This window comes from Gadus chalcogrammus, chromosome 20 (genome assembly GCF_026213295.1).
Source record: "Gadus chalcogrammus isolate NIFS_2021 chromosome 20, NIFS_Gcha_1.0, whole genome shotgun sequence".
Taxonomy (NCBI): Eukaryota; Metazoa; Chordata; class Actinopteri; order Gadiformes; family Gadidae; genus Gadus; species Gadus chalcogrammus.
In genome coordinates this window covers 6849277-6873331 of record NC_079431.1, presented here as the reverse complement: position 1 = coordinate 6873331, position 24055 = coordinate 6849277, and the positions used below count along the sequence as shown (strand labels likewise).

General features: G+C 44.5%; 1 protein-coding gene across 1 annotated transcript; it reads left to right on the top strand.

Moving 5' to 3' along the window:
• The first annotated feature begins 2531 nt into the window (after window positions 1–2531).
• LOC130373728 (polycystic kidney disease protein 1-like 2) lies at window positions 2532–24055 on the top strand. Its single transcript, XM_056580351.1, is given in 23 exon segments — window positions 2532–2556; window positions 2872–3062; window positions 3594–3824; window positions 6087–6188; window positions 7492–7670; window positions 8653–8799; window positions 9935–10134; window positions 10937–11184; window positions 11561–11768; window positions 12477–12729; window positions 13145–13394; window positions 14834–14964; window positions 15897–16000; window positions 16475–16660; window positions 17002–17210; window positions 17633–17757; window positions 18204–18337; window positions 18511–18638; window positions 20003–20163; window positions 21287–21497; window positions 21778–21879; window positions 22080–22211; window positions 23754–24055. Coding segments are annotated over 23 exon segments (3903 nt in total). The 3' UTR covers window positions 24000–24055.

The window sequence follows — 24055 nt, the reverse complement described above, 5'->3', positions numbered from 1 at the left end:
TTCAATTTATTCTTCACCCCTGAGCAGAATAATACCCAGGCAATTCAACACAATTAGAATGATAGCAATGGCCTCTAGCCGGGCAAATAAACCAGACAATGTTTACCTTCCTTATATAAATAGATGTGGGTTTCTCAGAACAACATTATGTGGTTTAGTTCATTCAAAGCACGAGTTTCGATGGGTCAGAGGCTAGAAACAACAAGTGGCTCATTAAGAAGGATTTTCCCATTCAAACTCAAAAGCAGAGCTAAAAGGACTTGTGGCTTTTCTGTTTATTTTCCCTATTCAAGAGAAAACTGGCCTCAATGGCTCAGGGCCTGAGCTCATCCATGCTCTCTGGGGACAAAGGCAATGACGTGGAGACACTGTCATTAGCTGGTTCTATTGTGAACATCATCAGCTACATACTTGACTCCGCCTCTGAGGCAAGTGCCCCTACCTTCTACTGATTAAACACACGTTGAACTTTAATTTCATCCTATGAAATACAAATCAAGATCAAATGAGATACACACACTTTTTCCAATCTACGAATGTGACGCATGACCTGAAGACGTTGCACTCTGCTGTCGGCTGTAACCAGTACCCAATGTTCTTTTCTTTGCAGAAGGAGGTTTTGGATGTTCTTCTTGACACACTGGACACGGTACAGAATGCCCTGCTGAGGGACAAACAGGTTGATTCCGGGCCTGTCAGTGTCCATGCAGCGGGCGTTGGCCTGCTTGTCAATAGGTAAGCCCAGGGCTCCACTCAACATGCTTTGCGCAACGCCATCAAGTTGCGATTGTTAACCAATTCCGCAAGGAGCGCCACAAGTTGATTTATTATTTGCGCATGCAAAACAATCAAAGAATAAATTACAAAGATGTCTAAATATCTAACTAGCCATCTAATTATTTCTCTTCATTTCTCAGGGTCAGTCCAGGCAAAGGACTCACAGATCCTATAGTTGCTCCAGACCCAAACTCTCCTCGGTTTACGTTCCCACCCGTCATCACTGAGCTCCTCTCAGCCTCGGCCGTGGTAGACGTGCGAGTAAGCCAACGATCCATTTGAATCCCCTCCCTGCACTATCGGGGCATCTTTTCAATGATTGGTGTGGGGAATCCATCTTGCCTGTCAATCACTGGTGGATCAAATGAAATAAATCTTAACGGCAGATAAATTATTTTCCGATCTTTGCTGTCCTCTCTTTTATTGACTCTTGGATCATCCCTAGCGCAGCTTTAATGAGATGCATCTTAACTCACTGTATTTGTAGTTGATTTGGCTACAAGTGTCTAGACATTCACTAATTAGTGAAACCTTTCTCTGTACATTCTACGACAGTGTTACATGGAGGTTTCGTAATTGGTTTTGATTTGTTTCTCTCCCTCTCCCACTCCCTCTCCCTCTCTCCCTCTCCCACTCCCTCTCCCTCTCTCCCTCTCTCCCTCTCTCCCTCTCTCCCCCTCTCCCTCTCTCCCTCTCCCTCTCTCCCTCTCTCCCTCTCTCTCTCTCTCTCTCTCTCTCTCTCTCTCTCTCTCTCTCTCTCTCTCTCTCTCTCTCTCTCTCTCTCTCTCTCTCTCTCTCTCTCTCTCTCTCTCTCTCTCTCTCTCTCTCTCTCTCTCACCACAGATGAGATACACGTGGTCAAACCCGTTTTCTTGGAAGAAACAAGGCGACATCAGCGGCATGGTCTCCGCCATGTCCTTAAGCGAGCCCGACGGCTCCGCCCTACTGCTGGGCGACATGCCAGACTACCTGGAGGTCAGTACCTCTGGCGTCGACCCCCATCCAACCAAGGCGCTACTGTAGCAGCCGGACACACACCGTGTTAAACATGAGCCCTGGGTTGGCCGGTGACAGGCCTATTGTCCATACCCTCTGGCTATAGCATTGTCTGCTGTCGGCCCGCAGATTGTCATGCCAAGACCGGTCGGGCCGCAGCAGGAAAGCTCGTTCGTTTTGGAACTGGCTAATCAGAGCACTGTAGTGCTGTCCGTCCCCGCAACTGAGGAAACACTGCTGATCAAGGTCTGGTTGTAATGACGGGTTTGTCTCCGGTGTTGTGCTGTGTGTGTGGTCTGTGGGCGTCTCTCATGTGTTCTCTGGTAAAAACTAGATGACGAAGATGAATGCTGATGATAGGGATGATGGTAGTGGGGATGATAATGATAATGATGAAAAATTATAACATGAATGCAGTCATGACCACAAACCGAATATCCTGTGTGTGATTAACAAAGTACTTATTTTCTGGGTCTGTGGTAGTTAGATTTTCCACTGTATCTTGTGATGTGTATTGTTTCTGTAAAGATTCCCCACAGTGATGTGATGATTTATTCATGGTTTCATAGTTTCTACAAAGTGAAATGATGGCTCAATCATAGTTTCCCCACAATGAAGTGATTGCACATTCATAATTTCCCTAAAGTAGAGCGATGGTTCATTCATAGATTTTACCCTCGGTGGATCCGCTGCCTGTCAATGTATACCTTGGCCACGGTGTCTTCCCCACCACATCAAACTACTCTCTCATGACCAAGATGCCCCACGAGGGAACCACACAAGGTACACATCGCTGCTGACCAGATATATGAACGTCTGTATTGCATGTAGAAAGAGATTAATTTATGAATATTGCTGGGTATGGTGTGTATGTGGGTATGTGTATATGTTTGCATGTGTGAATGCATAATGTGCATAATATGTAAGCATCCATATGTGTGTGTGTGTTTGTTTACATAAACGTGTGTGCGTGTGTGTGTGTGTGTGTGTGTGTGTGTGTGTGTGTGTGTGTGTGTGTGTGTGTGTGTGTGTGTGTGTGTGTGTGTGTGTGTGTGTGTGTGTGTGTGTGTGTGTGTGTGTGTGTGTGTGTTTATACAGAGGAGAGATACACGTGGTTGGTGAACCCAGAGGAGCTGGGGGGGAACGATGGCGAGTACTTCCTGGTCCTGAGGCCTGTCGTCGGCCCAGGGATCAAGTCCATCGACGCCACCGTAGACATATCTGTCTTCACCAGCAGCTGCAAGTTCTGGAACAAGACAAAGTTGGAATGGAGTACCCGTGGTTGCCGGGTGAGTGTTGCCAAGGACCTCGCCTCAGGAACAGCCGGCGCCAATGCGTACATCACACTGTGACGGTATCTTTAAACACAACAACTTAAAACGCTCCACTTTAGTTGATCGAGTAGTTTGTTTTTCTGTTTCAATGTAGCTGACGAATGTACCTCTGTGATTCTCTGAAGTCATTATTTATCTATTTTTGGTTCTCGGTTACTCGCTGTGTTTTTCCACTTGTTTATCACCTGGTGTTGCAGTTTTGCATGCTGCCTAGATAAAGTTTGATATATTGGGGGCAGAATAACTGCTCCTAAATGGTACCTTTATTCATGGTCAGTCGCCTAGGCTACAACTATCCGCTCAGTGACTAAACGGCAAAATAGAGCAGTTAATAAAGCATTTGAGAGAAATGATTTATGATGAACCAGGTCCAGTCCAAGGCAAAGCAGATCATACTCTCTGACACAACTCAAACACAGCTGTCATCTGATTCAGTTGATGTAAATGAACTCATTCCGCCCCTCAAACCGAATCCCTTTTCCCCAGCTTGGAGCCGGCTCCACGTTGTCGCAGACTCAATGTTTCTGCAACCACACCACGGACTTCGCCAGCTCGCTCTTCGTCATGCCCAACACCATCGACATGTCGCGTGTGGCAGAGCTCTTCAGCTCCTTCGCCCAGAACCCCGTGGTGGTCTGCTTCGTGGGGTCTCTGTTCCTGGGCTACCTACTGGTGGTCACCTGGGCACGCCGGAAGGACCTCCAGGATACGGTGAAGGTGTGTGTGTGTGTGTGTGTGTGTGTGTGTGTGTGTGTGTGTGTGTGTGTGTGTGTGTGTGTGTGTGTGTGTGTGTGTGTGTGTGTGTGTGTGTGTGTGTTTGTGATACTAGAGGTTAGGGCTGTGGTTGCCAAACCCGGGTGGTCTTCGGGGGTCCCACTCTGGCTCACCTGAAATGCATATGGGGTTGTGGAGGAGCGCAGGCTAATACCTGATACGCAATATATATTTGCATTTGTGAGGAAAATAGACAGTAAAAGGTTTCAACGGTCTGATAATGGCCTGTTGCAGTTTTTCTCAGTCGCTTTGGTACATTTCTCAGATCAGAATTGAAATTTGCAAAACAGTAAGGGCATTTCTCAAAACAATTCGTACAAATAGCAAAACACCATGGATTCCATGCAAAAGCCAGTCTCTTGCTCAAAATCCTTAGTTTGTTTCTCAAAAGTAAATATCTGTGTCAATGAACATGTCAGTGCCTTCAAAATGACACGTCCTTGTGTCATTGTGTACGGATAAGACAGTCAAATTGCTTAGTCATGTTGTCAATATAACAGTGTACTCTGTACTCTGGAGGGATGTTCTGATGTAAACCATGGCTTAAGTTTTAAAGATAATTATTGTAAATTGTAAGTTACACCTTAGTGTAGGTGGGAGATTGATTGCAAGAGACTGGACAAGATTCACTTTTACGCTTTGACTGTTTGTACTGTAATTTGTTGACAGACCATGTCATTGCTAGAAATGTCAACATAGGAAAATCTCCTTAGGGTAAACTGTTCATGCATTGCTGTAGGAATTACAGTGCAGTCATCCTACACCTCCTGACGTTCCTGTCTGTTGGGCCACAAATTCTCAGACAATGTAACATTCTGTTGTGCTCCAGCTATATATATACTTGCCAAAGAGATGCACCTTTGAGCTATTCCAGTAAACCGGTTGATCGTTGCTTGACCTAACCCATCGCACATTTCCCTTCTTTAGAGAAAGTCAAGATTCACCTGGTAGCAATTTACCAATTCAGGACAGATTTAGAAAAAAAGTCAAATGGAAATGTATAGAATTATGCTTGACATATTATGACAACTTGTTCAACCATTTCGCATGTAAAGACTTATGCAATGAACTAATGCCTAAATGTTGTGAGGGTGAGACTATTTGATTACAATACATTTTGATCAACATGACATAAGCAATCGATAATGTAGGAAAGAGCAAAGAATTGTACATAATCATTTGCATGAATGTACCAAAGCATTTGCAACTTGTTCAAAGAAATGAGAAACTGTTTTTTTTGATATGCACAAACGACAATGATGTGAAGATGGAACAGGTAGTTTTCAGAATTTCAATTCTGATCTGAGAAATGTACCAAAGCGACTGAGAAAAACTGTAATAGGAAATCTAGCCACTGGAAAACATCTACCAATCCCTCAGTACTAGGTGTGGGTCTATGTTAATAGAGCTCAAACAATGTCTGGAGAAGCATAACCTAAAAATGGGGCCATGTCTTTGGTACCTCTACCAGCTCCTTAGTGATATCTAAAAATAAGGGTTCAATTATTAAATACCAAAAAACCCATACCAATCAAAAAATAGTTTGTATCAAAGAATAAATTGTATGAACAGAGTGTTGTACGAATAAAGTTTGTGCTGCACTATCTTTGTGAAACTATCTCAGAGAAAAAATACCCTCTATGAACTGAGTCTGACCGGCATAGGTTCTTCTTATCTTTCAAACCATCACAGTAAGAACCAGGACCAGAAAGTGACCTGTAGAGACATGAGCAGCAGGGGAAGATACTGGGCTGTAGATTGCAAAGTAGAAAGGAGAAGGGGGTTTTCCATTTTTATACACACAAAACACACAGACACACAGACACGCACACACACGAACACACGCCCACACACACACACACACACACACAAATACACACACACACACACACACACAGAAATGCAATCACGCGCCCACACACATTTTTTTGTTTTGCATTCTTATCTTAGGTTGTTATCTCTTCTCTGTATTTTATCGCTACACTGTTATTTGTTACCGGTCAGGGGTGTCTCAAATCCAAGCCTTTCATGGCCATTAATGATGTTGACTAATGTACATATGATAAATAAACTTTAACCTTAACTATAGCACACACTTTACACACACACAAACACTTCACGCACACAAGCACAAACGAACGCACGCACGCACGCACACACCCACACAAAGTGTAACCTGTGGTTGTGCTTTGGGATGGGCCTCAGCTGAAGGTGACGGTTCTCGAGGACAACGACCCCCTGGAGGACTACCGCTACCTCCTGAGCGTCAGCACGGGACACCGGCGAGGAGCGGCCACCTCCTCTCAGGTAACGGCCACCGTGGGTCCCTACGTCACCGCGGTGGGTCTCTACGTCACCGCGGTGGGTCTCTACGTCACCGCGGTGGGTCTCTACGTCACCGCAGTGGGTCCCTACGTCACCAGTGTAGTGAGAAGTGACAGAAGCAACAGCTCACCTGCACCTCTATCTAAAATATAACGACATGTATCTAAAATATAACTACATGTATCTAAAATATAACTATATGTATCTAAAATATAACTACATGTATCTAAAATATAACTACATGTTGCGACGCAGAACCACAACAAAACTGGGCTAGATGCCATTAAGTCCAATGCTATCAAAAACTAAAGTTGAGAGCTGGGACAGGCGCTGTGTTATTTTGTGTTTCAAATATTGTTCCTGCTATAAAATAGCAACATTTATATAACGATTGGGAGATGATTAGTCAAAAACGATCGGGCTGAATGAGTATCCTCTTGATTATGCGATATTCTTTCCGGTGGATCACTGACAATGGACACAAATGAATCCTCCAGAGAATGCCAGTCATCACCCTTTGAACATCGTTTGGTCACGGAGTGATTGGCTGGTTTTTAAAAATCCATGACGAGTCATACTCATTTCCGAGAAAACTGTTTTTGTGAAAGGGAGCATAATGTTAGTGGGTAGGATCATGGGTTACGGTTCTGGATCTCTTCAGTGATTGATTGCATCATTCCGGCATCTTCCCGAGGTCTCCAGCTCCCATAAATCAAACCGTGTAGGATCAATTCTACTCATCCATGTCCGACCTTTCCTCCATTCAAACAAGTGGAAATGCTGCAATGCTGGAATGGTTCAATTGGAAATGCAACATATATTTTTTCTGTCTTTTATAATGTAAACAGCAACTCTCTTCTCTTTTATTGGAGAGGAAAACGTCTGACATATTCTACATTGAGCCCTCCACTGCAGAACATCTACTTTATAAAGCCATCTCAATCACACCAATGCACCAACTTTCACCACTACACTACATTTGTTATTATTTAGGATATAGCAGAATATTACACATGTAGCAGGCCAATATTATGCTAATAATTGGCCTTTAAGATATACATCCTATGTATTACTTTTCCGTTATATAGTTTGCTCTACATGTAAAACAACAAAAACACTGCACAATAAAGATTTCAAAAGCAATTCCGAACACAGATTAATCTAATAATAACCATCCTCCACACCTTGTTTAATTCTGCATATCAAATTGTGTAATTTTGCATATTTGCACCTGTACTATCTCCAATAAATCCATCTATGATTCTATTCTTGTGTTGTGTCCCAGGTGACCATAACTATGGAGGGCTCGGACGGAGACAGCGAGCCCCACCACCTGAGCGCCAGGGGGAAGCCGGTGTTTGAACGAGGTGGGGCGGATCTGTTCTTGCTGACCACACCCTTCTCCCTGGGCCACCTGCAGAGCATCAGGCTGTGGCACGACAACTCCGGCTCGGACCCGGGCTGGTAGGAAACTCCCTGGTCTGTTAAGGCCCGGTCCAGTATTTTATGTCATGGGTTAGGTGTGCGGTAGTAGCACACAGTTTTTTTTATTTTTTTGGCCGACTAAAAGGCATGACTTGTGTCTCTGATCCCAGTGTGTCTTTTAAAGTGGCAATTTAGAAGATCTCTGTTTCGATCTCTTTGGCAAAAAAAACACTGTGACTCACATAAGTGAGTGGAAGAGTTAATGCATATCCCCTCTCTGGCGTTGGCGGAGTGCTGCTGGCCATTTAGATGCAAATGCAAGGGCTGTCATCAGTGGGCCATAGGCTCAATCCCAATTGGCTAACCTCATTCAGCATTAGATATGGACTTAACTGACAATCTTTGGAGATCTTCGAGATCTTAGACTTTGATTCCCGCATGAGATTAAATTAGACTTTTTACTTCTAATTAGCACACATTAATGCAAATGAAATGTGTTGTGAATTTGCAGAGTAGCCATGTTGGCGAGGTCAGCAAAAAACTATCTGTGTGATTAATGAGCCTTCCACTCTTGTTTACATGTTTCATATTTTCATGTTTTTACTACCATCTTATCTTCTCTTCGAAAGCCACTGATGGCCAACCTGATGGTTTGGTTTATATACTGCTGCATAAAGATGATTTACGGTAAAAATGATATGAAAAAATAATATGATATGTAAAAATATGAGGATTGATTATGAACCTTTAAAACAGAAGGTTTCTGTCTTAATGAGCATTAATATGTTTTAACATTGATTTTATGCAGGAATTTGTGCAGCTTTAAATAACCTTAAAAATCTAAAAAGCTAAATAATTAACAGCTACAAATAAAAATCATCCGATAAAACACATTCAAATAAATCGACTCAAAAAACGACTCAAGCAATGAAAACATGTCATTTAGGGTTAAAAAGTGTTAATTAAGATCTATTCTGCCTCCTGCTGATTGCCACTAATGCGGGGGGTGTTTCTCTCTCAGGTACGTGAACAAGGTGGTGGTGAAGGACCTGCAGACAGAGCGGAAGTGGTATTTCCTTTGTAACTGCTGGCTCGCTGAAGATGTGGGAGATTGCATCCTAGATATGGTGTTCCCTGTTGCCACGGAGATGGACTTAAAGGGATTCAGGTATGAGATAGCGGATAGACTCCTGAGGTCAGAAACCAAATGTGTGTGGTCGCGCACACACACACATATACACACCAGAATTTATCCTGCCAGATAAAGGAGACAATGGCAGTAATTGAAAGGCGATACTTCAAATGCACTAATTTTGAACTGCAATTGAAGATAAAAGCAATTTTTATACTGAGACAGTTTTTGGTGGTGACCAGAGACCAGGGACTGACAATAACCAGGACTCTGATCAATCATTAAAACACACTACAAGTATTTGAACATGAAAGAAAAATGAATCAGTCAAGTTCCCCTTGATATGTATGAAAGCGCATTTGAAACCCTTTATGTTATGCGTTACAGTCTCCAATTTTTTTCTATTTTAAGTTCTGCACTGTCGCTGCCTTGTGAACATGGGTGATTAGATCTGCAAGCCAATCATTTCTGCTGGATAAACGAGCACACTGGCCCCCAATTGCTTCTGTCAATCAGAGACTGTGATTCTCTCATGGTTGGGTCGGAGGCACTCAAAACCACTCAGCCCTGTGGCGTCTTTTTAAAAGATCTTGGATGCACTTTTATAAAAAAAAAGTGTGAAATCAATTATCTTTACATATAATTGATGCGTCAATATAGATAGACTTTCATAATGGACAGAAATATATCAGCTTAAATGGTTACAGCGAGAACGGGAATTGTCGAGCCAAAAGGTTATAGTAACGAATTAGAAAGAAAACCAAATATAGGTGAGGGGTTAGCGGTGAGGTGTTAGCGGTGCCATACCCTCTCAGGCAGAATTGCTGGGTTGTGGAAAACACGTGACTAGAAACGCGCCACTTGGGGTCTAATGCAAGGGGGGGGTGTGGGGGGGGGGATTTGCAATCAACACCCTATACTTAACACTCATGTCAAGAACATGACACTTCTTAACGCTCATGTTGAAAACATCCTTACTTAATGTCAGGGCTTTCATCAGTTGGCCATATGGCCCAATCAACCTCGTGTTCCCTTGTGCGCCACAGAGGGTTGCGTAACTGACCATTGACGATTTGCCGGAAAATCCTCGGAAATCTTTGGGATTGCCACTTGACTGACTTGGTATCTCTATTCCGTTATATAAATGCTATTCCCCCCCCCCCCCCTCCAGTAATCTGTTCTACAGCAAGACGTTCTCAGGCTTCAGCGACGGCCACCTCTGGTTCTCGGTGTTGAGCCGGCCCGCCAGCAGCCCGTTCACCCGCGTGCAGAGGGTCTCCTGCTGCTTCTCCCTGCTGATGTGCACCATGCTCACCAGCATCTTGTTCTACGGGGTACCCCAGGACCCTTCGGAGCAGGTCATGGATATAGGTGGGCCGCACGGACCAGCACACACAAGCTCACCTCAGGCTATGTGTGGTCTCGCACACAAGTCACACAACCACGCACGCAAGCACGCACATAAACACACACTTATATCGTGCCGTGCAAGGACATAACCCACACACAGACACACACACAGACACATACATTGTACACACTTTCACACTGGAACCATCATACCCACTGTTCACACTGGAACCATCGTACCCACTGTTCACACTGGAACCATCGTACCCACTGTTCACACTGGAACCATCATACCCACTGTTCACACTGGAACCATCGTACCCACTGTTCACACTGGAACCATCGTACACACTGTTCACACTGGAACCATCGTACCCACTGTTCACACTGGAACCATCATACCCACTGTTCACACTGGAACCATCGTACCCACTGTTCACACTGGAACCATCGTACACACTGTTCACACTGGAACCATCGTACCCACTGTTCACACTGGAACCATCATACCCACTGTTCACACTGGAACCATCGTACACTGTTCACACTGGAACCATCGTACACACTGGAACCATCATACCCACTGTTCACACTGGAACCATCGTACACTTTTCACACTGGAACCATCGTACACACTGGAACCATCGTACACATTGTGATTTTTTGGGATGTGTTTTAACCAACACCGTTGAAGCCAAAGACAAATGTTTGGACAATTATTATCACTCATTAACAAACCCACACAAACATGAACTCTCTCTATCCCTCTCCCTCTCCCTCTCCCCCTCTCTCTCTCTCTCTCTCTCTCCCTCCCTCCCTCTAGGTACCATTGAGTTCACCTGGCAGCAGTTCATGATTGGGATGCAGAGTTCCCTCATGGTGTTTCCTGTCAACATTGTCATCGTCAGCATCTTCCGCTACACTTGCCCCAGGGAGAGAAAGATGAGCCTCAAACAGCCTAAGGCCAAACCGGACACCCGGGGCCCCAAGTCAACACTAACACAGGACCACTACACCTCACGGCCTCAACCGGCTGAAGCCTGTGATCGCAAATTGGAGGCTGCTGTCAAGGTAGAGTTAGAGCTCCGCCTCAGGGTGGCTGCAAACTTTACACACCCTTTTGGGGTTGGCCTTATTAGAGTTTGAAAGTGTTTCATTTCCTGGTGAGTGATCGTAGAGGATGATGTCCGATTTCCAACAATGAAAAGCAATTATGTTTCTATTACTGAAAGCATCTCCACAAAGAATCCAAGGATGAATCTCAGAATCTATCTATGAAAGCTCATTGTATTTCTCTATTATTTTCAAATTCACTATCCTTTTTTAATCCACTTCTGTCCGTTCTCCCTAAAAATGTGGTACCTTGATTTCCCTTGTGGGAACCTTAAAGTGTGTTCGTATCTCATATCTTTACACATAGTGTGATAACACCCATCTGCCTCCACAGGGCATCAAAAAGACAGCATGTTCGTTATCCAAGACCCTGAAGAGCAGTTCCCCTGTGTCCGAGGAGGAGCTTGAGTCGGCAGGGAGAGAGGATGTCAATGCCGTACTCTCTGTGGTGGAGGCCATCGTCCGAGAGCATTTGGAAAAGGGTGCAGACAGGAATGGCACCAAAGACTCTCAGCACCTTGAAATAGATCCGCCCATACAAGGTGGGGCGTCCCTTTGTTCCCTGAACACAATCCACCAACCGGCCTTGCCTGGTAGCATAGAGATGTCCGAGAGATATATATAAACAGGGAGATATAATGATACGTCTAGATAGCTAAATAGATGTGGATAGCTAGATGGATGGACAAATAGATATGGATAGATATATGGATAGATAGCTAGAGATGGGTAGATCGATGGATAGATAGAGATCGACAGACAGACAGACAGACAGACAGACAGACAGACAGACAGACAGACAGACAGACAGACAGACAGACAGACAGACAGACAGACAGACAGACAGACAGACAGACAGACAGACAGACAGACAGACAGACAGACAGACAGACAGACAGACAGACAGACAGACAGACAGACAGACAGACAGACAGACAGACAGACAGACAGACAGATAGATAGATAGATAGATAGATAGATAGATAGATAGATAGATAGATAGATAGATAGATAGATAGATAGATAGAGAAAGGTCAATAGATAGAGAGATGGATGGATGGATAGATAGATGGGTATGGATGGATAGAAAGATATGGTTGGATAGACTGAAGAACGGATGGCGGAATGAAGGGACCTATAGAGATAGATGGGTCGATGGATAGAAATACATATATATAAATATATATACTGACACACAAATATCAATGTAGAAGTTAAACAAAATAAGTGAAAAATAAATTCTTCCCCAGCGGGCGGCAGCGGCGATGGCGTACCACCACAGACCATTACCAACGAGAGCGCGCAGATCCACCGGGCTAAGACCCTGCACCTGCACAGACAGATAGGCTACATGGAGCAGAGGCTAGGGCAGCTGGACCCGTCCCACTACCCCGAGCAGAACGCCCACCGTCGGGCCCTGGAGCACATCCACACCATTAAAGAACTCCTACGAGACCAGATGGCCAAGGTCCAGGACGGAAAACTGGACAAGTTGACCCAGAGGTGAGGACCGTTGGCTCACACGGACAGCCCCGTTTAAAGCAGACCACCTCAAAATTTGTTTAAGAGTTATGTTTAAGAGTTAAGAGTTATCTGGGGCTGCCGCAGACCTGTAATAAGTCGTCCAATCATTTCATTCGGCCCTAATGAATTGAAGGTCGTCCAATCGGCAACCGTCATGTGTTTTGGGGGAGTGGCTTCGGAGGGTGGCCTAAAGGAAGGGGTAGGCGTTTTACAGGTGGACACCCTCAAAACTGTGCTTACACTTGCCGGCTCCTCCAAATCGCCTACTCTCACTTTAAATGTAGATATGGGAATGCCATTGAAAAGTGTCCAACGTCCTCCAGTCTGACTGTCCCTCTGTGGACCCCCACCAGAGGAAAGAAGCCTAAAGTGATCCACTCGTACCACCTCGCAGGCCCGACCCCCTCCGCCCCGAGGTGGGGAAGGGGAAGGGGAAGAGGAGCTGCTGCGGGGGCCGCCGAGGAGGTGGTCTCCCGTGGTGGTTTGTGTTCCTGGGCTGGCTCCTGGTGCTGGCCACCAGCGTGGTGGCGGGCTTCTTCACCATGCTGTACGGCCTGAAGTTCGGCAAGCAGCTATCCATCAGCTGGCTCATCTCCATGGCCGTGTCCTTCTTCGAGAGCCTCCTCGTCATCCAGCCGCTCAAGGTGATGCGGGGGAGGGAATAATAATAGAAACAATGATAATACATTTATTTTGAAGGCGCCTTTCTCTGCACTCAAGGACACCATACACAAAGGACATGAAAAAGAAACAATAAGTAAAGTAAACATGTCCCTATAGAAAAACAACATCCAGTTATTCTATCTCAGAAGCACATGCACATCCTTGCTTGTTTTTGTTTGTATGGCTGTATGGATCGATATATGGATGGATGAACGATTCATGAGGTTTTGTACAATTTGGTACAATTATGTTTCATAAAGCCTTTCATTATGCAGAAAACAGGGGCTGTGTTCCAAAGGATTGTCTCCCTCACAGTCAGAGGCGGAGTGGCCGTCGGGACGATCGGGAGATTTCCCGGTCGGCCGGCCGGCCAGCGAGGTCAGGTGGACCGGCCCGCAATTGTGTAGCGGCCTGCGAAGTCAGTTGCACCGGCCCACAGTTGTGAGCGGCCGAGGAGCGTCTGCAAGCCGGCCCTGAGCATAATTTATTCCCCGTCGAGACGCCGTGAAAAACCCCGAAATAAACAATATATGTCTCGGGAACATCCAACCAATATTTATACCACTTGCTTACTCTCTATGTCTCATTCATGTTTTTTTTTTTATCTTATTTCTTTTTACTTCATTTAATTCTTCATTATTTAGGCGTTACAGAACTTTCATAGCCATAAATAAATAATACGAACTACAGTTTACTTTGATTTGTTGGTTCTTGAATTGACGTAGAATGGAGCAAAGACTCCTGGGATTGGGAAATGCGTTTATCCAATAAATAGCTTGCAGGGCAAGTCCATTTTCGGAAATGTAGGGGGATATATGAGCGGCCCCACGTCTAATGGCATGACCCTAAAGACCCGTCAGACAGAGAAGGCGAGCAAGTTCGTGGTTGCTTGCTTTTGTTTACCGGCGTTGCTATGGTTACCGGTCTTGTAAGGAAGTGCGCCAATTCTCGGAGTGCCAATTCTCTTCCGCACAGAGCAGAACTGTGGCCTATTTTACACATTTTTATTTTCTTAATTATAATTATATCATTAATTTTTACCGATTTTTTTTTATTACTGAAAAAAAAAAAAAAAAAAACGTTGTTGGCGGGGGGAGGGAGGGCCGGACCGGGGAGGATTCTCCCGGTGGCTATTAGTGTCCCACTCCGCCCCTGCTCACAGTACATCCACACATAGGGTTGAGAGGATGTGTGTAAATAAGAAAAGTTTCCCTTCAGGCAACGAAAGGCAGATATCCTATTGTTATCCCACGCTCTTTCCCTCCATGGACCCCTGTCTCTCTTTATAGATAGATCTCTAACAAGACACCCTCTCTCTCTCTCTCTCTCTCTCTCTCTCTCTCTCTCTCTCTCTCTCTCTCTCTCTCTCTCTCTCTCTCTCTCTCTCTCTCTCATATATATGTTGTGTGTCTGATGACAGGTGCTGGGGCTTGCCATCTTCTTTGCACTCGTATTTAAGAAGTTGGACGAGGAAGACCACAAAAACGTGCAGTTTCACAAACCAACCAATTCAGGTACATTTCCATCAATACATAGTGGAATAATAAATTAGTTTATGAAAGAAGTGATTATCATAAATGTTGACCGACGCACAAGCTTGCATGCAAACACACACACACACACACACACACACACACACACACACACACACACACACACACACACACACACACACACACACACACACACAGCTCCCTGCTCATTACTGACTACTGTTGACTACTATGCATCTTAAAATTTTGAAGCGTCTTAGAGTACCATAGTAAGCGCTATATACATTTTATTTATTATTATTATTATTATTATGCATGGTGTAGATCACAAAGAGTTCTTCAGCAGGATGTCAAATGGGAGAAGCACTGCACTGCCCTTTTATTGAGACCTAGCAGTAGGCAGTGGGTTGCAACCTAAAGTGGTTGCAAAGAAACCATACAATCTGTAGCTCTAAGCCTCAGAGGCAAGTGGGCAATTATATTTATCACTCAGCAATGCAAAAGCAGCGAGCAAAACGCATGGGTCCCATTGATGACAAGGACTTCATATAGTTGTTAAGGATTTCAAGGGGGATTCAGGCCCACAACACTTTGGTTAAAAGCTTCTTCTGATTGAATGAATGGTCAAAACAAAGTAAGTATTTCCATTTAGTTTGAATGTGGGTAGTCTTGTTTCTCATTGGTGTGAATAATCACGTTTTTCATGATAGACAATATATCAAATTATTTCTCCTCTCTCTCTCTCTCTCTCGCTCTCGCTCTCTCGCTCTCTCTCTCTGTTTGCATGAAGAGTAAACATATATACATTGTTATTATCGCTCCCTCTTGCTCACAATTCAATATCATTCTCTCTCCATCCCTTTCATTTCCCCTCTTCCCATCTCCCCCTCTCTTAACATCTACATCATAATGAACCAACAAACACCCACGTTCCGGACACCCCGGGGTCTCTCGGCCGGTAGAGGCCCAGCTCGGGCAACCCATCTGCAGGGACAGCCAGCTCTACCGGCCCCCTCCCCCGGTGGACATGGAGCAGATGAGGAGGAACCGAGTCAAGGAGCAGAAAGCTTTCGCTCTCATCAAGGAGATCCTCAGTATGTGGATCATAAAACATTTATGTGTGGGTCCTTCGTCTGTTTCACAATGCACAGCGTGATCTATGGGGGCCGGAATAGGAATAGTATTGAAAGGTATTGATGAAAGGAAAAGCCCTTGGTCTTATGGTAAAGTTCCATTAATATTTTCTTGGATTCTTTTGTATTTATGAAAGCAGGAAATGTGCCTGCTAGATGAATTGCTCCTTGTAACGCTGCCTCAGATATGAGGCAGTGACTCACACACACACGCACACACACGCCCAGACACACACACACACACACACACACACACACACACACACACACACACACACACACACACACACACACACACACACACACACACACCGAGACCCACACATACACACACACACAATATGTGAAGCATGGGGGGTTTTGACAAGCCATGTGTGTATGCGATGGCATAATTACTAGCTTGGTGCAGTACTGTTAGTGTTTTTGATCCCCCAGCCTACGTGGGCTTCATGTGGATGTTGCTGCTGGTGGCGTACAGTCAGAGAGACCCCAACGCGTTCTACCTCAGTAAGCACATCCGCAGGAGCTTCAGCAAAGACACCTCTAGCAGCATGAACTACAGCAAGGTCTTCTCCTGGGCCAGTGGAACCCTCCTCAACAACCTCTTCGGACGCCACTCTGGTAAAAAGTCACAAAAAAACGTTGGATAGTATGTTAGTAAAATGTATTCATAACTGCATGAATCAAACAGCAACCAATGAAATGCTTGAATTTCAGGCTTCCTAAACAGTACAAACGAGTACCAGTGAGCCACAAGTAGAGTAATACGAGGTTAATAGAAGAAAAAAACTATAACTAACCATGTTAAAAAAGATATGCATATATTGGAAAGCGATCATCATTATAAACGAAGAATAAGACGAGAAAAAACTTGGCGGAGCAGCGGGGCTGGACTCTCGACTCCACCGCTATTGTGACTAATCTTCTTTGAATGCATTGTCTCCGCGCTCCTCGTGTCCCAGGCTTCATCACCGACGGCAACTCCAAGCTGGTGGGCTCCGCTCGGATCCGGCAGGTGCGTGTCAGCCAGAGCGCCTGCCACGCGGCGCGCCCCATGGACCGGCTGGTGGGGGACTGCCACGCTCCGTACTCCTGGGACGCGGAGGCCATGGGCTCCTACCACCCCGGCTGGAGGGAGAGGGCGGCGGGGGACAACGCGACTGACGGCCAGGTGTGGGGGGGGGGGGGGGGGGGCTCACTGAATGCACATTTGCCAACAAACCCCTGAATGAGATAAGAGAACAAGGAGCAAGATCACACAAGAGAATATGAGAAATGTGCAGAAACACGGAAAGGCCAGAGTATATTCCCGCCTTACAGAAAGAAAACAACATAAATCTTCTGCAGTTGTGTCAGGCACAGATGGGTACATCTTTAATCCATTTTACTAACGTTCTGCAGTATCTAGTTGGTTTGTGATGAGGGCAATGGAGATTGAACCAAGTAACTTCCAGGTTGGGAGTCAAACATCATCACCACTGCATTATCATGCCCTCCAATCTTGTTCTGCACGCACACTCACACACCAACTGCCTGACAGCCCTTTGTGTAGCAGGTCTATCTAACTGGTGGGTCATTTCCCCTAACACCCAGGCCACTGCCTGGACATACCAGAACCAGGAGCAACTCCGGAGCAACACTATCTGGGGAAAATCTGCCTTTTATCGGGCAGGGGGCTTCGCGGCGGACCTTGGACCAGACCGAATCAATGCCAGCAGGTACACTGGCCAGTGGGATAAGATCCTAACTACCGTAGACTTTGAAGATTTAACGGGGTGTCGCATGAAGAAGGCTCCCTGCCTGCTCACGAAGATAGAACACTGCTTATAGGTGGGGGGGAAAGGAAAGGAAAGGACTGCGTAGTGATGTTCTGTTTCAACAAACTCAAAGCTTTCTCTCTACAGGGTCCTTTGAAAAATAACTGAAGGTTGCTAAGGACACGTGTTTCTTTCCATGTTTCAAAATTAAATGATGTGCGGGGCCAAAGTAGTTGCTCATTAATAAGCCGGAAACTGGAAGCAAAAACAGCAACCACGAATTGGTATTTCCCTTCATTTCATCATTAGGCTTATGAAGAGGTTGCGAGATGTGGCTTTGAAGCCCCTTGAGACTTTAGCCGTGATGAATAAATAAAATGTACTTCACTTTTGGTGTTTGTCAACAGGGTTCTTGAGTACCTGTACAGCAACACCTGGATGGACACGTACACAAGGGCGGTGTTCGTGGAGTTTACCGTGTACAACGCCAACGTGAACCTCTTCTGCATCGTCACTCTAATCCTGGAGACCACAGCGATAGGTGAGACCAGAGAGTCAGGCCTCGGGTTGTTTTTTTGAGTTCTATGCATAATAGACTTCTTTAACTAAACACCAGAGCAAACGCTTGACATCTGTTGACTGGGTTTGTCAGGAACAAAAGGTTTGGTTCTCATTTGAATAAGCCTGTGACCAGCTGTTGTTTTCTTCCTCTAGGGGTGTTTGAGTTCCGCAGTGATCTGCAGAACCTCCGCCTGTACCAATCCCCCGGGGGCCTTCAGTTCTTCATCATGACCATTGAAGTCTTCTACTTCCTGTTCATCTTCTACTACATGTACCTACAGGTAAGCTAGAGTAGTCCTCTACTTCCTGTTCATCTTCTACTACATGTACCTACAGGTAAGCTAGAGTAGTCCTCTACTTCCTGTTCATCTTCTACTACATGTACCTACAGGTAAGCTAGAGTAGTCCTCTACTTCCTGTTCATCTTCTAATACATGTACCTACAGGTAAGCTAGAGTAGTCCTCTACTTCCTGTTCATCTTCTACTACATGTACCTACAGGTAAGCTAGAGTAGTCCTCTACTTCCTGTTCATCTTCTACTACATGTACCTACAGGTAAGCTAGAGTAGTCCTCTACTTCCTGTTCATCTTCTACTACATGTACCTACAGGTAAGCTAGAGTAGTCCTCTACTTCCTGTTCATCTTCTACTACATGTACCTACAGGTAAGCTAGAGTAGTCCTCTACTTCCTGTTCATCTTCTACTACATGTACCTACAGGTAAGCTAGAGTAGTCCTCTACTTCCTGTTCATCTTCTACTACATTTACTTACAGCTAAACTACTGTAGAGTAGTCCTCTACTCCCTGTTCATCTTCGACTACATTAACCTACAGATAAGCTAGAGTAGTCCTCTACTTCCTTCCTTCCTTCCATCTTGATGTTTATGTGAACCCCCTGATCCCCTCAAATTCTCACAACAACATTGAAAATTTAAGTCCATATTTGAGTATGATGTGTGATGAGTGACATGAATTTGAAGTGCGACAAAATTTGTTGCATTATTCCCAGTGTCCAAGAAGCTGCACCCTATCTCTGACGCAGCCAGCAACAAAACTCGCTCCCCTGACAGAGCTCCTTACATCCACACACTCCGTGGCATTAGCGTTCCTTCACAGCGTCGGCGTACCTTCATCATGATATCAAAGGGCCTCCGGAGAATGTGCTTTTGCCTTACTTCCAGAAAGATTCTTCAAGAACGTAGAAAGCAAGGGCGTCCCTCTAATTGTCGGTTTTCTTTAGCTTTTTATTTGAGTTTTATAAAGTCTGGACACATTAGAGATAAAGTGATGTTCAACCAAGGCCAGACTCATATTCACTGCTAAAGGCCACTTTATAATCTGGATGGTCTCAAAAGTAGCCACGATAACAATTTTAACAACTTCTGCTTCCACCTCCTACTCCTCCTCATCGTCGTCTTACCTTCATCTCCTCCTCCTTTCCCTTCTTCTCCTCCTCTCCCCTCATCTCTTCCCCCTCTCCTGTCATTTTCTCCTCCTCCTCATCCTCTTCTTCCCTTCATCTCCTCCTCCTCCCCTTCATCTCCTCCTCCTCTCCCCTCACCCCCCCCCCCCCCCCCTCTCTCCTGTGGTCCTCATTTCCCTTCAACCTCTACTCCCTCTCTCCTTCCTGGCACCCCTGGCAGGGTAAGAGGATGAAGGCGCAGAGAGGAGCGTACTTCCGGTGCAAGTGGAACCTGCTGGAGCTCTGTATCATCCTGCTGAGCTGGGCCGCCCTCTCCATGTTCATCTTCAGGACGCTGGTGGGGAACCGCGACATGGACTACTACCACCACCACAAGCAGCTGTGAGGCTCACTTCTGCTTCTGTGCACTCTGCACTGTACTAACTGTGTAGCGTGAAAGCTGGAGATGGCTCGAGCTTTGTAATCCGAAAAGACCACAAACATGTAGTTTAACAAACTAGGGGATAAGGATAAAGTTTAAAAGTAAAAAGTTTGCCCCACAGAATGTTCTGTGTCAGTTTGGTTCACGGTTCAACTTAACAGAGTGGAAATGATGAGGGTTATTGTAGCAACCAATCATTCTCACAAAATAGGGTAGTTTACGATTTTTATAGCTGCGGGGAAGCGAAATCACCCTAAGAGCCTTTTTATTAACCTGAGCACAAAAAAGTGCAGACAAAGGCAAAAGGAAAACAGTCATGTAATGGTCCTGTTTATCAACTGCGATGCCAAAATTCAAGTCGACTTTTCGTCCCATTGTTCCTCCCTATTCGAACCGTGAAAGAAAACGCTTTTTGGCCCATGATGTGGGGGTGTTTCAAGGGTCGACAATTGGACTTTTAATTCAGAGGGACAGCGCCGGAACAGTGTGACAGAAGTCACACATCATAGAGACCTAACTGACAATTAGCTCACTGGTGATTAGGAATTAAGTTTCTTTTTTTTTTTTTTTTTAAAGATCTCTCCACTGCAATGAGGTGGACCTTAGCTTCCAAGTCTCTGTGCAAAGTGCATAATCGTTAATTTAGCCTGTCTGTGCTCGAGTTACCAATTATCCTCAGCCTTACTGAGTTGGAAAATGACTCAGCAACGGAGCAAAGCACCATAAAAAATATAAGAAATCATGGAACATCGTGTTCAATTCCGTTTTTCCATACATTCTTTCAAATCGGACGTATTTGTTCTTTAACAGCTTGTTAAAGCACAATCTAGGTTAGGGTATTTTACTCTCAGCCAAAAAGCTTGTTTCAAACCCCCAATGTCCGTTGAATATCTGTAGGCCTCCTGTAGCAATACGCCTAGCCCCTCCCTGCCCCTTAATCACATGTATCCGAACTTACTGTCAGGCGCTATAGAGAAAATGAGTAGAGAAGTGAACGAGAAGCATCCATCATATTGTAAACCCACATCCCATGTTCTCCTATGCCGTGGGGTCACCACTGCGGCGTAATCACTGTGTGAATAGCTTCGCCAACTTCCACGAGACAGCCACGGCGGACGCGGCCCTGGGCTACCTGATAGCCTTCGTGGTGCTGCTGGCCACCATCAAGCTGTGGCACCTGCTGCGTCTCAACCCCAAGCTGCACATGATCGCGGCCACGCTGCACCGCGCCTGGGGCGACATCTCCGGCTTCCTGATCGTCATGACCATCATGATCGTCGCCTACTCCGTCTGCGTGAGTCATTACCGCTACGTTACAGTTTTCACCGCTACCTTTCAGTCTTTAACGCTACCTTACAGACACTACCACTGCTTTACAGTCAGTAACTCTACCTAACAACAGTATCAACACTTTCTTACAGACATTAGCACTTACTTACAGTCATTCAGAATACCTTACTGTCCTTAGCACTAAATTAGAACTGCTACCACTACCTAACCTCACAGATATTTGTTTTTCTCTCTCGCGCGCTGTCGCTGTCACTCTCTCTAATTTATCTTGATGTGGTTTCCAGGGCAACCTGTTGTTTGGCTGGCAGCTTTCCTCTTATATGACTCTGTGGGACAGCGTGTCAACCTTGATCAGTTTGCAGCTGGGCATCTTTAACTACAAAGAGGTTGGTTTGTTTACATCTTATTCATATTTTCCTACATTAGTACTACTGCTAGTATCATTTTATATCCAATGTCGAGTAAGCTTGATTGTTCATAATTTATTATTAACACAAAATACAAACGCATTTGTCAACAAGCGTGTTATTAATATAATGGATTGTAGATGTTTTTGGTGTAACTGTGTGCTGCACTTTTCTCCAAGGTGTTGGACCACAGTCCCTGTCTGGGCTCTCTGTTCATCGGGACCTCTACCGTGTTCATGACCTACATGGTCCTGAACCTCTTCATCTCAGTCATCCTGATGGCCTTCAGCTATGAGAGAGAGCATCACAAGGTGGCCTACTCAGGCCCTCAGGAGCTCTTCGTAGAATATAAATCATTCTAATTACTAAGTGGGGAGATGCATAAAAACAAGATTAGTTTTTCTCAATTTTTTAAACACGTTTTCTGAAACTATAGCTCAATTTCTCAAAACTCTAAACACAAACCTGAGAAGAGTTAATCGTTTTGTGAAAACTACAGAAATTCTTCCCAAAACAGATTTTTTTTCCACCAAACAGTAAACACAGCTATCAAATGAATATCTCTTAGAGAGCATAAATTAAACACTGGTGTGATCCATTCCAAAAAATTAGAAAAACATCAAAATACTAATTACATACAGTATGTTTTGGCTTTATGAGGCCATGATACATATTCCAATGTATAAAATTGTTTAGAAATAGCCTTATTTTTTAAAGTTGCAATTAGGTGGTACATATAGTATAAAAACTGTTGCCATATTGTAATACAATACTGTGAATATATCATAAATATTGCATTGACACAATTGTATCAGAATACGATACAATGCATATTTGTCTATCCAATGAGCTCCTATTGGCTAAACTCACATTCCCAGTTTCCCAGAGTCATACTGTACACCTATAGTTGATGCTGCAACACCAATGTTACCTATTTTGGTAAATTACAGTACAGTAATTGCACTGATAAGTAAAATGAAAAACACTACAGTAAGAAAATGTTAAGACTGTCTTTCGGGGATGTAATGATGATATCAGTGCAATTACAAGTACATAAAGGTAATAAACAAATATATATATTTATGCAATACAGTACTGGACTGACTGCATAAAAAGCTTTTTCGTAGGCCAACAAAAAATAAAAAATAAAAATATAAATGAGGTGAAACAGATCTACATGTAAATCAGTTTGTATCCCACCTCCAATCCTGATCAGCCCAAATGACCATATCTACAACACAGCAGAGCTCACCGAGCCCTCTTTTATGCTCTGACACATAATTGAAGTGTTTTGCCAGTTGAGTTTGAACAGGTGAGAAGTCTTCTCACTAACTCACTTCTCACCTTCACCTGACTTATTGGTAATTAGTTGTTTTTGAAGGCCAGTGTGATCCAGGTGAACTAAGTGTGCTAAATAGATTTGTGCTTAGAGTTTAGCAAAAATGTGAAAACAGTGGAATTGTGCTTAGAGTTTAGCAGTCTGGAGTCTTGTATTTGAAACATGAGCTTCAAGTTTTCAGAATTGTGTGCATAGTTCCATTTTTTGTTTGTATACAATCGAGAAAAACTAATTGTAGTGGGGTATTGGTTAGTGAAACAATGGTAGCTTTTATTTTCAAGTACATTTTCATTGAGGAATAATGTCAGACTCGATTAGAGGAATTATACTACTTGCCTCGATAGTGGTAGTGAATACTATACCATTTACCTTTTATATCAGCATCGGAAAGGAAATTAAAATGTATCATCAATAAGCCAAATATATGTTTAATGAACATGTCTTTCCATATTGAGCGAGTAATCTCTAACAACTCTCTCGCCCTCTCACCCTCACTCTCGCTCTCTCTCTCCAGCCATCCGAGGAGGAGGAGATTGTGGACCTGATGGTGCTAAAGCTATTCAGTCTGCTGGGTATCAGATCTTCAGGATCCCCGGTGGGGCCAACACAGGACCACCCAGTGGGGCCACCACAGGACCACCCAGTGGGGCCACCACAGGACCACCCAGTGGGGCCAACAAAGCCCCCGACTCTCAACCCCACAAGTGACAAACACCGCCAAAGACCAGTGCCTCAGTTAGCTCATCCAAGACAGAGATAGAAATGTATTCATTTATATTCATATATCCATTTTACTAATATTAATGAGAAATAAAG